Source organism: Charadrius vociferus, unplaced genomic scaffold (genome assembly GCF_000708025.1).
Source record: "Charadrius vociferus isolate BGI_N301 unplaced genomic scaffold, ASM70802v2 scaffold787, whole genome shotgun sequence".
In the NCBI taxonomy this organism is placed as follows: domain Eukaryota; kingdom Metazoa; phylum Chordata; class Aves; order Charadriiformes; family Charadriidae; genus Charadrius; species Charadrius vociferus.
In genome coordinates, this window is record NW_009649307.1 from 219,325 (window position 1) to 233,386 (window position 14,062).

Sequence of the window (14,062 nt, forward strand, 5' to 3'; positions counted from 1 at the left end):
GCACCGGAGCGGGGCTCGGCGGGGCACCGAGCCCCTGCCTCAGTTTCCCGAACCCTCAGCCTCGGGGGCACCCAACGCTCCATCTCCCCTCACCTGCTGCGGACCCTCTCTCCCCCCTCTCCCCTATGCCCTGGAGTGGGTGGTGGGTACATTTTTGGGGGCACACGTGTGTGGTTTGAGGTGATCATTAAGACATGACGTGGTGATTATTTTTTTTGCAGCTAAGCCTTGACACAAAATATAACCATTTCTTCCAGTTCGTAGGGAGGGGGCACACTGTGTCCGGGGTCTCACTCAATGTGACACAGCTTTGTCCCCACGGGGAACCCTGAAAAGACAATACCGGGACCCAGAAGCATCACTGACATAGAAACACCACACCATGAAGGTCTGTACATTCTGACACAGGACCAAAGATCACCGGTCAGAAAACACTGCGAGCGATTAAAGCTGCTAAAGAAGGGGGAGGCCTTCGAGCGTGATTAACAGGATTAGGTAAATGCTGAGCTGGGAAAGAAAAGATTTTGTTCAACGGCAATAATACAACTTTAATGGTTCCAAAACATTTCATCTTTCAATTCCAGAGTGTTTTCCAGCAGCATACATTGTCCTTGTTTCATGGAAAGGGCAAATGAGCTGTGATCAGGTGATTTGGGGAAGGTCACAGCGTGAATGACAAAAGGGGCAGAACTGGCAGCTAGGCCGTGAGGGTAAACATAAAAGTGAGATTAGGAGGGAACACATATGAAGTTTCAAGCCCATGTCCTGCTTCCACTCGCACCGGAGGCATTTGCTTATTGCACGGAACGGGGTTTCAACACGGACGTTTCTGAGGCAGCGGCGAGGGAATACACACACGTCTCCACCATGGGCAGAAAAGGTTTCCTCGTTCTTCGTAGTGTGTTGAGGGACTGACGAATTCCCCCCGCCCGCAGCAGCGCAGCGCTGCGTTACTTCACCGCCTCGGCTCCTGGACGGGTGGAAAATACAATTCCATTTATATCGACCGAATTAACCTGAAAAAAAAATTCAAATTCTGAGAGCCTGAACCCGCTGAAGGCCCCGTGTCGCGACACAGGTCGGGGGGGGGAGGGGTGAGGGCATGACGCCATCATGGCGTCATCAAGCCCACCCCTCAGCCCTGCTGAGTCACGGCTTCTCGCGCTGACAGGGCCTTCCCTGTGCTTGACGCGGGGTGGGCACTTCCGGCCGGGCGGAGGGAAGGCGGCGGATACCTTAGCGACGGGAGATTCTCGCGAGAGTTGGCGCAGCGGCGGAAGTGACGCACGGCCGGCGGGCGTCGCGCGCCCCCTCCTCTTCCCTCCCCCCAGCTAAGCGGCGGCTGATTGGCTGGCGGCGGCGGCGGCCGTAGCGGTGGCTCCTTCCCGCTTCCCCCCGCCGCTCCCGGCCGCGCCGCCAGCCGCCAAGATGGCGTCGGCCCTGGAGCAGTTCGTCAACAGCGTCCGGCAGCTCTCGGCTCAAGGTGACCGTGAGGGGAGGGAGCCGCGTGCGGCGGGGGGGCCAACGGGGCCTGAGGAGGGGGCGGCGGCGGCCGGTGGAGCCCGCCAGGCCCCGCGCGGCTGTGGAGGGCGGGCCGGGGCCTGCCCCCTCTCACGGGTCTCCCTCAGGCGCGGGTCCTGCCACCCCGGCTGGCGAGGCCCTTGCCGGGCTGTAATTCAGGGCTCCCTCGCCGCACGCAGAGGCGATCTCGGGGGGATCCCGGCGGGGTTCAGCCGCCGCTGGTTTGACAGGGTACGAGGGGCCGGCAGTGCCCTTCACGGCGCTCCTCGCTTCCTCTCCCGGGGCAGCGGCACGGTGGTTGGTTTAGGTAGCTGGAGGTCCCGGGTGTGTGGAGTGAAGCCGGCACCGGCAGTCGTGCTAAAATCTGAGCCTTGAAAATCAGAGGGGAGGAGCGGGCATGGCAGGGATGTTAACTGGGATTCTGTGGCTCAGCCTGTCACCTAACTGATGAGCGTGCAAGTTGCAGCATGTGTGTTTTAAAATACACTTCGGAAGTGTTAGTTCCTGGGGACAAAGTAGAGCATGGGCAGAAGAGTCCTGCCTTACCACGGAAGCATGTGGTAGGAGGCCTGAGACTGTCCGTTAGAGTTGCCATAAGCAAGTGTTCAGAAAGTGTTGTATTAAGCATAGTTAGAATTCCTTATTTTCGTGGCCAAACTCCTAATTTTCCTGTGTGTGGGCACAGTGTTTCCTAGTTCTTGAGCTTTCTGTGTTGATGCTCCCTAAAACGTTTTCTGAGTGTTTCTCTGCATGGGGTGTTTGCTCCCTGCAGCTGATCAGAAACTGATGCTTTCCCCTGTAATCCCAGGCTTTATCTCTGGCAGTTACTTTTGGGTAGACCTCCAACTTTCTTTTACTTTGGTTTAACCTATTAAATATAGAGTATTTTTACTGGGGATGCCAGATACAAGAAACAAATTATACCCCAAGGTGCGGGAACAAACCGGATAAAGATGATACTTTGTACAGCTGTAATTTAACTGGAGAACCTTTTATTACAAGGTTTTGTGGATGCAAAAAGTACAAGGAGAAACTGGTTGACTTTATGGAAGTTCTCTCATCTGGGATGAGCCAGGTAGACATTCTCAGTGAGAAAGTAAATCTGGGCTGCTGGAGGTCATGAGAGCACACGGGAGAAGTACATGTGCTTGTGGTGGTGTTGGTTTCTGGTTATCAGCATTTGGCTGCATGGAAGGTAACATAAATCGACATTTAGTTAGGTCTGGTGTGGGTATTTCTGCTTATGCTGTAAGTTGTTCGGTGTGTGTTTGTGGGTAAAGGGTTCTTTTGAGGGTTTTTTGCTTTGTTTTTTAGGGGAATGCTAGATGATAGGTGTAGAATGGGGGGATTTCTCTACTAGGGAGGACACCAGAACTAAGGTCTTGCAATGCTTGAATACCGTTATCAAACCACAGAGCGCTTTATAAGCCCTCTGTCTTTCGATGCTTATCCTTGGAGTTTTAATTCTGAATGGAGAGAGCAGTTTTGGGGACAGGTTTCTGGAGTTCCTGGGTGCTGGTTCCCCATTCGGAACTTTTGATCTCTCTGTTACTTGAAAGCTAACGTTTCATTGCTAGGGCTTCCCAGGTTTTCTTTTTCAGTGGAGAAGGCCAGAGAATTGAGGATAGTGTAAATCTCTATGAATGGAGGCACTATTCCTCATTTTATGAAGATTTTTGTAAGGGTGAGAGAACCTCTGTTTTTTTCTCTCTAATCTGCAAGGTTTGAACACTGAAACAATACTCTGCTTCAGAAAGGCGTAGTTTTAATTCAAGTAATTGGGAGGGAGGAAGAGTTTGAAAGCAGTTCATGGTAATGAAAGCGGTTCACGGTCTGCTTTCTTTGAAAGGTTTTTGGGGCTTACCGTACCTTGCTATTTCAAAGTAGTTGGCTTTCATGCTGTGTTTGTAGCTCACAACAAATAGAATAACGTTGTTTTAATTATACAAAGTAAAATTAAAAACAGGGTTTTTTTAAATCCTTTTGTTGTAGGTACTTAGTTGTAATTTTATTGTCTAATTAAAAAAAAATGCTTATAAGCAGACCTTAAAAGTCAATAGGGCACTTGAGGAGCAGCAAGGAACAAGCCCTGGTATTGGGATTTTTTAGGAAGTGGAGAAAACTATTTTTGGTTCTGTTTTGGTTTTCTTTTGTTTTTTTTCCCTTATAACGCCTAGAAGGCATAAGTGTATCCACATGAGGCAAAATGTTGCATCACAGTATACCGGTCAAAGTTTTGTAGGCTTGGCATTGATACGAGACCCTGAAGCCCCCCTAATGAGGCGAGCTGATGCTGCTTTTCATGTTGTGTTTGTGTTCTGAGGGGCGCCTTTGCAATGCCAAAGGCCAGAAGCTTAGCTGTCACCTTATAAAAAAATAAATATGGTTGGTACTTCACTTATTGAAAGCTAATGCCTATTGTATTAAAGAAAAGTAAATTCTCTGGGTGACACTACTTTTTCCTTAGGTTATATAGGGGAAAAAGGTGTAATGAAGTGTGGGAATGTGTGAGTGTTCTCTAATTAGAGCTTGACAACAATGTTTTGTATTTCAGGGCAAATGACCCAGCTTTGTGAACTGATCAATAAAAGCGGAGAACTGCTAGCAAAAAATCTTTCCCATCTGGATACAGTGCTTGGTGCCCTGGATGTGCAGGAACACTCGTTAGGCGTTCTTGCTGTCTTGTAAGTATTGCTTTCTTTTAATTAAATATCTTTAGTATTACAACTTCAGCAACATGCTGAATTGTCCACAAAATGTTTTGCTTTTGGACATAATTTTTTTCAATCTGCATGTCTTAGAATGGTGCTTAGTTTCCTTCCGTGATGCACAATTTATTAATAAAAATACCAAAGCAAATTTATATTTCCAAAAGAAAAAAACCCTGGAGTTTATAAATGCCGTTAGTGTCAAATGGTAATATTGGGAGTTTATTTTCCTTAAGGCTTTATCTATTTCTCTTGTTTATGTCTTTATAAGTATTTTTCCATATGTGTTCAGCAAAAAGGTATAAAACTAACTTTTAGAACTTGATTGGCAGGGCATTAGTGCGCTGAACTTTAAGCACACAGCAACAAGTTGTTTTTTTTTCCAGTGAAGCATGGTTTCTTATCATAGTTCTTGGGCATTTGTCTCTGGACAGCATTGAGGTTCTTGCTGCTGTCTGTAGTTTAAGATAAGACTTGAAGTGCCTTGGTGATGCTGAAGTAAGGTAAGGATATTTGGCCCTGAAGCTCAAACTGTTTCTAGCTGTACCTAACCACAAGTGAAGCGTCTACAGGTTCCACTATTATTTTAATGGTCTCTTTTAAAGGAAAGAGAAGAATTCTAGTACTTGCTCTAGTATCCTTTTGAAACAAAATGACTGTAACACACAGAGGTAATGCACTTTATATTCACTCGCATCTCATAAAAATGCATTATGGAATTCACAAAAGGCAGGGAACTGGTACTGCATTAGCAGAGGAATCTTATCATGGGGTACAAGAAAACAGTCATTAAAAATGGGTGGAGGAAGGAAGATAACTGTTTATAATAAATAATGTGTAAAATGTATTATTTGAAGAGATGGTATCGGTGCAACGTATAGGAAAGTTCTCCCAGCTGAAACCGTGGCATGGGAAACTCCTGCGCTGTTAGAATAAGACTCTCTGAGGAGGCAGGGAAGGGGTGGCAGCACATAACCTGTACAGTCAGAAGCCTTGTGGGGAAGGACAGTCCATGATCTAGGCGAGTTTGTACTGCGTATTACAGTGTATAGCAGCTGAAGTACGGGCAGGGTTGGGTACAACAACAGCATTAAACAGTTTTTTTCTGATATTGTGGTGTTTGTAGGATGCATAGCTGGAGTTCTCATTGTCCTCAGATGAGCATAATCATAGCTCATTTTGCAGAAGTAATGTGCAAGGCTGCAGCCTACTGGGTGCTAAGGAACCACCAGAGATGGAGAGAAACTGGAGGTGAAGAGAAAGAGCTCCAAACGAGACACACATCTAATAATTTAATAATTGAGAAATCTTGAGCACGTTGAAGAAGGAGATGGCTGCAGGATAGGCGAAGGTGTTCAGAGAAGTTGTGTGGCCGAGTATTGTAATTCATCATCGGTAGCCAGTGATTTTTAACTGCTATATCTGATAAAATGGTCTTTGCTGTAGTTTGTTGTAAACTGTAATTTGCATGAGATTGAGAATGGGAGTGTGCACGGAAAGCGTATTTTCCAATGTTATGCAGCTCCTGGGGAAATTGTATGCCATCTTTCATAAATAGTTTGGATTTGTTTGCAGGCATATACATGCATCTGCAGAGACTTAGTGATGAAGATGAAGCTTTTTTTATTAATCTCCAAACATTGAGTTAAACCTTTCTTTGTTGTTGTTTTTACTTTAGGTTTGTGAAGTTTTCTATGCCCAGCATCCCTGACTTCGAAACGTTATTCTCACAGGTGCAGCTTTTTATCAGCACTTGTAATGGGGAACACATTAGATATGCAACAGACACTTGTAAGTTAAGCTTACTTTCAGACTCTATATTTTTTGATAGTTTGGTTTTACTGTCTTTTTTTTCACTTTTTTTTTGTTCTTGTTCTTTTTTACTGCATTTAGTTGCTGGCCTGTGCCATCAGTTAACAAATGCCCTTGTGGAGAGAAAACAGGTGAGCAAGTATCATCTATTACAAATAAGCTACCTGCAATATCCAAGCTCTTAAAGGGGATGTTACCAGTCTGTAACTCTCTTCATAAAGATTTGCCACTAACTTCAGGTTAAGTATTTTTGTGCAGCTCCTTACTTACTAAGTTTACAGAGAGGTAATGAAAGTAAACCAAGATTTTAAGACTTCTTCAAGGAAAATGTTAAGAGAGAGAAATTTGGTGGGGATGGGGGGGGAGTCACCTAGAAATGTGCTCTCGCACACAAACTAGAAAATCCATAGTACCAACAGTGTTCTTCAGACAATGTGCGCATCAGCACGAGAGCTGCAAAAATTATTAGCGCTGAGGAGTCAGTGATACTAGTTTTGGTGTTATTCCCACCAGTGTTATGTAATGTTCTTCGTGAAATGCCTTAAAATGTGAAGGAAACTTGATTAAGAAATATTTGACCAATGTTTTTGTTGCTAAAATACTGACTTTTTCAGGCCATTTTAGTGAAATCTAGCCTGAAATAGAACTAGAGATCAAGTCTGGTCTAAGTGGAGTAAAGCGAGAGCCTTGCTTTTGGTATTTGGTGGGAGTTTAGATGGTGTCGTGGAGTCAAGAAAGGTTTTCTTATTGATACAAATTCCTGTTGTTCTGATGAGGTTGGCTTTGTGGAGCAGAATTTATTACTTTATTTAGTTTATCAGGAGAAGTTGTATAGCCAAGATTAATTTTATTTTCTGAGAGACTGCAGTATCCTACGAAAAGGGAACCTCAAGTTAACTATTACTTAATGGAACCTGTCAATTAGTGTTATTTTTCATTTGTAAGTGTCAACATAAGATCCAATGTGCTGCCATCTATGAGAAATTATCTGAAAGAGATGTAATTTCTGACAGCCCCTGCGAGGAATTAGCATTCTCAGACAAGCCATAGACAAGATGCAGATGAACACAAACCAGCTGACCTCAATACATGCAGATCTCTGCCAGGTAAGGGGAGCATAAGGGCTTCTCATGACTGTAAAAGCTTATAAAATACCAGTAACCCTTTGAGGAAGCATGGCCACAATTGCAATGTAAAAGTTACTTTTACCTTTTTTTTTTTTTTCCCCCAGCAGTAAATAATATGATAGACTGTAATAAAATCCCCTTCTATTAATTTTAAATGTTCTGTGCGTGTCCTCAGATCTTTGGTTTTGTTGATGACTTCAGAAAGTCCTCTGACATCCCTTCTCTCTGGGCTGAAAGTCACACACAGCTTCTCTTAGGCAGTATAAGTGTAATATCCAGATACTGTTTGCTCAAGTTTGACAAAAGGCATGTTTGTCTCAGTGTCTTTGGCCTGGATTTGTGCTTGTGTCTCGTTCTTGGCTCCTGGGATTTAGGGCTGGACAGGAATGTTTAGTACAATATTTAGCCCTGCCAGCACGGTAGTCTGCAAGGCCTGGAGTTTCAAGCAGCTTTGTCAGAGTCTAATTTCCTTAGGAGTCAGGTAATTAGTAACGGTTCACAATCAGTGATAAAGGTTTTCTAAATACCATGATATAATGAATAATCTGTGTTACAGCACTACTGACGTGCACTGTTTTTTTTACTCTTAGAGGAGTGAGATTTATTAAACAGTACTAGATGAATTTAGTTTCAACTTCTTTGTCACGGAAATTTGACTGGAAATGGCTAATTTATAAAAACTTGATTTATTTTCTTGTAGCTCTGTTTGTTAGCAAAATGCTTTAAACCTGCCCTCCCGTATCTAGATGTGGACATGATGGATATTTGTAAAGAGAATGGGGCATATGATGCGAAGCACTTTTTATGTTACTACTACTATGGTGGGATGATATACACTGGGCTAAAGAACTTTGAAAGAGCACTCTACTTTTATGAACAGGTAACTTAAATAAAATGGTAAGTCTAAAGTGTGATCAATTGAAAGGCAAAAGTAGCATGTGTAATAGCTCTGAGAGCACATGCCATCTTTGAATTGCCAACAAGGATAGCAATAAAAGCAGTGAACCTAATGCAAAGTACAAGCAGTCTCCAATTATTTTCATTTAAGCTTAGGGGTATAATTCTACTAGTAGGTGTATACTGCTGTTCGTCATTCACATACAATTTGCTTTAGCATGTGTGTTCATCATAGTAATACATAAAACCTGATTTGGGCTAGTGATCACTATTAGCTGTTTATGAAGGGTCCAGCCTGAATGGTACCCTTTAGTGTGTAAAGTGAAGTAACAAGCAAACTGTCTTCAGAGGTGTGTTCCTTTAAGAAGGTCTCTTACAGCCAAGTAACTATTGCACCATGAAACTATGCAACTCAAAGGTTGATGTTAAATTTATCTCCCTATAAATATTTTTTCAAATGCCTGCTTATTACTGCTTGCATAGAAACACTTCACAGGCTGACATTCAGAATTGTGTATTCCTAAAGAAAAAACAGTTTAGTGGTTTTGCTAAGACCTTTGCTAATTTTATGATGGGAGTTAAACTTCTTCAAGGCTATTACCATATTTGCTGTTTTTACTTTCTCCGTGAAAGAAGAGAAGATCGCAAAATTGGGAAAATTTCGGGGGGGGGGGGCAAATGCAGTCAAATGTGCAAAATAAACTGGTGCAGCATTTTTCTTCTCTGTAAACAAAGGTGAGCTCTTGAGTAGCTAGCAGTATCGTAGTAAACTACAGTTCCTTTTCCCTATTCTGCAGACCTCTTTCAGCGTACTTAAATATGACATCTGATGACGTAATAGCTTTATAAACCTCTTTAAGGATTTGTGTAAATCCAGGTTCTACAGGAACTGTATAATCATTCCTGGTAACAAGTAGCTAGAGGTACTTTCCAGTACAACTTCAGATACATACCAAGGAAACAAGTTTTGATTTGATCTTAAGAGGGTTGTTTTAAGGTAGGCATCACTGTAATATGATACATTTTGAGTAGCTTGTATAGAATTTACTTTTTTGGATAATTAATTTTGACAGAAGTTAGTTAAGCTTTAATGCTCAAAGGTGAATTTCATTTGTCATTGTATCCTTTCTGCATGCAGCTTTAAACTGAGATTTTTGTTAAAGCAGTAGCTACCAGGATCTACCAGTAAGTATACTAAATCTCTATTGCATTTCTTTCTTTCCTGCTTAGGCAATAACTACTCCAGCCATGGCAGTCAGTCATATTATGTTGGAATCATATAAAAAGTATATTCTAGTTTCTTTGATACTACTTGGCAAAGTTCAGCAGCTACCAAAATACACTTCCCAGATAGTTGGTAGATTCATTAAGGTAAGTCTTGTGATTACAGCTAAATAACAGAACAACAAATCTCGATTTGTAAATTATTTTTTTTCTTCCCTCATTTGATGGTACTGTTTAACATTGCAGATCATGGGAAATAACGCACAATGTGCCAGAGTACAACCTCTTGCTGACTTTCTAGTGTACAATAGCTAAAGATTGTCTTGCAACTTCTATGTCTGTTCATATTGGCGATACAAGTTTTTAAACTTAAATTTGCAAAAACTTTAGGGTTGAGTATTACTTACCAACGTTCTCTTCACTGATACTGCACATCTCTTGATTTTACGTTAGAACTCAAACAAGACTCAGATTTCACTTGGCTTTCAATATGCAGTGTCTTTGTAAAAACATTCAACCCATAACTTTACCTAGCTGAAGTACAATATGCTTATTCCAAAACTCCAGCTTTATAAAGAATAAAAGCTTCTGAAAAAGCTGCAAGTTTGGAGTCAGTAAGCATTCTGATGAGGAGGTGTAGGGTGGAAAACAAAACTGCTAGCAAGAGATTTCTGATCCTAGGTAAATAACACACTTCTAAAAGTTAGTTAGTTCTTATTTAACACTGAATTTGCTGATTTGTGACCAAAATTTTAGAGTTCAAAAATTATTCTTCTAGTGTCAGATACTAATAAGCAAGCTCAAACAATTGCCATTTTAAAGTAATTTCAGTGAACTAGTCTTTACCCTCTGATTCTCTGTTGTCTGTGCTGTGATTCATCGTGGTCTAGGATGACAGTGTCTTAGAAGTTAGAACAAATATAATGGATGGACAGTGACTAGTCAATTTGCTGCTTACCTGGAATTCAGCTTACTTCATATGCTGGTCAGCTAATGGACTTTTTCTGGCTCTCCCATAACTAGAACTGTCATACAGAGGTCCTTGAATGATGTTTACTAAATCTTACATTGCAGCAATAGACGTTGAGTGTATGAGGATCTGTCATTGCTGTAAAGCCATGTATGGACATCATGTAATTTTTATGAGAGATGCTTGAGCTATTTAAATTTGCTTTTATGCCTGCATGGCTTCTAATGTTGAAGTAGTGAATAGATTTTGTGAGGCTGGTTGAACACCGTGTTTTTTATGAAGGGTTCTTATTTTTCTAATTGCAGCCCCTTAGCAACGCTTACCATGAATTAGCGCAAGTTTATTCAACCAATAAACCCTCAGAGCTTCGAAATCTGGTGAACAAACACAGTGAAACATTCACAAGGGATAACAATATGGGGCTGGTTAAGCAGTGCTTGTCATCTCTCTACAAAAAGAATATTCAGAGGCTAACCAAGGTAAGAGGTAGGGATTTTGTTTTGCTGAGAAATTGTGATTACTTTTTCTCAAAGAGTGTATCTCTGAAATGTATTTGATTCAGAGCAAAATGATAATATAGTAATGTCACGGAGAAATGATGAAAACTGAGATTTGTGTCTCTGAAACAAATGAGACTAAAATGCTCTATATAGAAAACCAGTTCACTTGACTACTTATGCATTATTTAAAAGGTGGTTCAATATGTCTGTCTATCAGAGGGGTTTGCCCATGAGATTTTCATACATAATCAAAAAAGTTGTGAGCGCTGCTACAAAATAACGTTCATCTTTATTCAAAAAGTAGGAAACCTGAACTTTACAGGTCACTTCATTAGAGAGGAGTGAGTGAGCAGGACAGATTTTGGAAGCGTCTGAAGTAAAAGGAAAACCAACAGCAGTGGAGTGATGTGCTCCTTTAGCTGAGAGATCAGATTAATCCTCAAAGATGATCGGGGGAAGGTCTATTTTTTGCAAGCTCAGATGATGTTCGTTGTGGTAGAACTAAGCTGAGAAGTGATGCGATATATGCATCTCTTGGAAGAAATTCAGGGGATGGACAGTCACCTTATTCACATAGGGAATAGGTAGGGCAAGGTCAGGACTGTGTCTGGGGTAGAAATGGAGTGATGACTCCATTAGTTTGTTCTGGAGACATGCAGAGTGCAACACTCGGTATCTTTGGAGGAAGAACTGACTCCACTCTCATGGTGCTTATAAGTAACAACTTCCTATCAGGCTTGTTTCTTCCCATCAGACTTCAAATAAGATTGCGTAGGCTGTGAAGGATTGATAGGGAAAGTTGGTAGCATCTAGTTTTAACTTTTTAATACTTTCTAAATTTCAGACATTTTTAACATTGTCACTACAAGACATGGCAAGTCGAGTGCAGTTGTCGGGGCCCCAAGAAGCAGAAAAATACGTCCTCCACATGGTAAGACTTGTGACTTGGCTGTACTATCCTAAATTAAAAACTGGTCCAATTTAAGACTCTTTTAAGCGTTTGGATTGGCAGTGCAAGTTCTGAATGGCTGAAGAATGGTTCTTTTTCAGGGTGAAGGCAATACTGTCAGTCTGCTGTGGCATTTAGACTGTTCTCAAAAAAAAATCTTAAAAGATATTTTCTGCCTAAGATAAGGCATGCATCATTTGTCTTTGAGAAGCTGGTAGGAAGTAAAAAGCAAACAAGTTAAAGATGATTCCACAAGGAGTTGTGTGTTGTAGTTACCTGAAATTCTGTTCTTAGTGATAGCTTACATTAAACTATCTCTCATTTCAGATAGAAGATGGTGAAATCTTTGCAAGTATTAATCAGAAAGATGGTATGGTCTGTTTCCATGATAATCCTGAAAAATATAACAATCCAGCTATGCTTCATAACATCGATCAGGAGGTAAACATATGTAACATATTAACTGCTTTTGGAATTCCTAGTGAAGAACCTTAGTCTGTAACCAGAGCGCTGCTGGAAGAAGCCAGTGTAGGTAACTTGCATGTAAAGATTGAGGATTATAAATCAGTGTTTGACTATTTCACAGTACTAATATTTAAAGGTTTTAGATTGATAGGGAATGCATTGACAGTAATAGACTGTTGGATCTTCTGTACAGCTTGAGATATTTCAGTAGGCTGACTGCTTAATGTTGGTGATGGGGAAGTTCCTTGAATTGAATGGATTAGAAAGATTGTTTTGGAGTTTTAGCCTTCAAGGATCACTTCCACTGGTTGTCAATAACCTGCCTGTAGGTTGAGGTGGCTGACCCGCATGGGACTCTATCAGTGGCCTTAAAAAGGATTGTTAGGAAAACATGAATCAAAATAAGGGAATAAAAAAGGGGTCTGACACTGTTGTTTGGGCGATGAGGGATGAGAACATTTTCACACAGACCTTTTGTGGTGGCAAAAGACTGGTTCTGCATAGCACAGCCATGAAATATCTTGAAGATCGTATACAAGCTGGACAAAGTAATCAACTTTATATATATTTTTAAGATGCTGAAATGTATAGAGCTTGATGAACGACTGAAAGCCATGGATCAAGAGATCACTGTGAACCCTCAGTTTGTGCAGAAGGTAATTGATTTAGTGTCTTGTACAAGTGTGTAAGAGATTCAGCGCAGTGAGGATGTGTTGCACTGAATGGCAGTACTTCCGGTGTTAATAACTACATATTAATAATAATTAATTATTAATACTCTATATTGATAATGTGCATGTATTAATAATATGTGCATAAACATCATGCTTTAAAACAAAAAAGGAAGTGCATGTTGTTTCATACGCACTTCATTTTCCTACATGTGAACTTCAAAGAACTGTGAGTCTCAAAGGTAAACCTTCAGACCTGTTTTTGAAAACAAGTAACTCTCTCCCTTCCAGAGTATGGGCTCTCAAGAAGATGACTCAGGGACCAAACCATCCAGTTATTCCTGAAATTCATGTTGCTCACCACTCCGCTTTCAAGTAAGAGCTTATGAAAGAATCACGCCTGGAATAGGGCATTGAGGAGTTCCACGAAGAGAGCAGAGAGAACTGAGCTTTGCTTTTCACCTGGACATTAAGAAAATAAAAGAACACCCTCTCAGTACTGTATAGTATCAGAAATACTCTCTGCAAAGAAAAAGGAAATCTCAAAATAAACTAAAGTCTGTTGTGGATTTATTTATCTTCAGATTAACATCGTTAATGCATTAAATAATCTACCTTTTGTTTTAAAGGGTTTGAATGTTGCTGTGTTTCTGTAGCAGTCCTTTTTTCTCTTCTGAAAAAAATTTGTTATTCAGGGAAGAATACAAACTAGTGTTGGTTCACTTACAAGGTAATTCCTGGTTCATTATTCTGTATTTAAAGTTGGCTCAAAGTGCAGATTTATCATATGTATGGTGGGGGTAGAAGGGTGGAGTTTAAGTACATTCTCTACATTATAATTTGCATATGCCCAGTGTAGCTGGCCTCTGTCTATTAAATGAAATAAGAACTGTGTTCTTCCCAAAAGGATGAGCATATTAATGAGTCCTTGTAAGGTAGTCTTGCTGAAAAGCAGAAATCACTATAGGGAATCCATATGTGACAGCTATTTATGATTTTAAGTTTCTGGTGCAAAATATCTCCTAATAACATTTGCTCTTAGATCAAACTTACTAGACCTAAACAAAAGAATATTTGAAAGATCTTGCTGTTCTGGAGGATTCTGGATATGAAGTTGTTCACACCAAAAGAAATGGTTCCTATACAATTGGCATGAAGGTATTCAACAGGCTAATACTTTTCTGTGGTGGAAGTAAGTGAAGGCCATGATATAGATCT

General features: G+C 41.0%; 1 protein-coding gene across 1 annotated transcript; it reads left to right on the top strand.

Annotated features, from left to right (window-relative positions):
* The first annotated feature begins 1,400 nt into the window (after positions 1-1,400).
* COPS3 (COP9 signalosome subunit 3) lies at positions 1,401-13,481 on the top strand. The gene is made up of 12 exons (XM_009889199.1): positions 1,401-1,483; positions 4,076-4,205; positions 5,908-6,020; positions 6,123-6,172; positions 7,055-7,147; positions 7,869-8,048; positions 9,296-9,436; positions 10,565-10,738; positions 11,604-11,690; positions 12,036-12,149; positions 12,749-12,829; positions 13,136-13,481. The coding sequence occupies exons 1-12, from the start codon at positions 1,429-1,431 to the stop codon at positions 13,187-13,189; spliced, it is 1,272 nt and encodes a 423-aa protein (XP_009887501.1). The 5' UTR covers positions 1,401-1,428; the 3' UTR covers positions 13,190-13,481.
* The last annotated feature ends 581 nt before the right edge of the window (positions 13,482-14,062 follow it).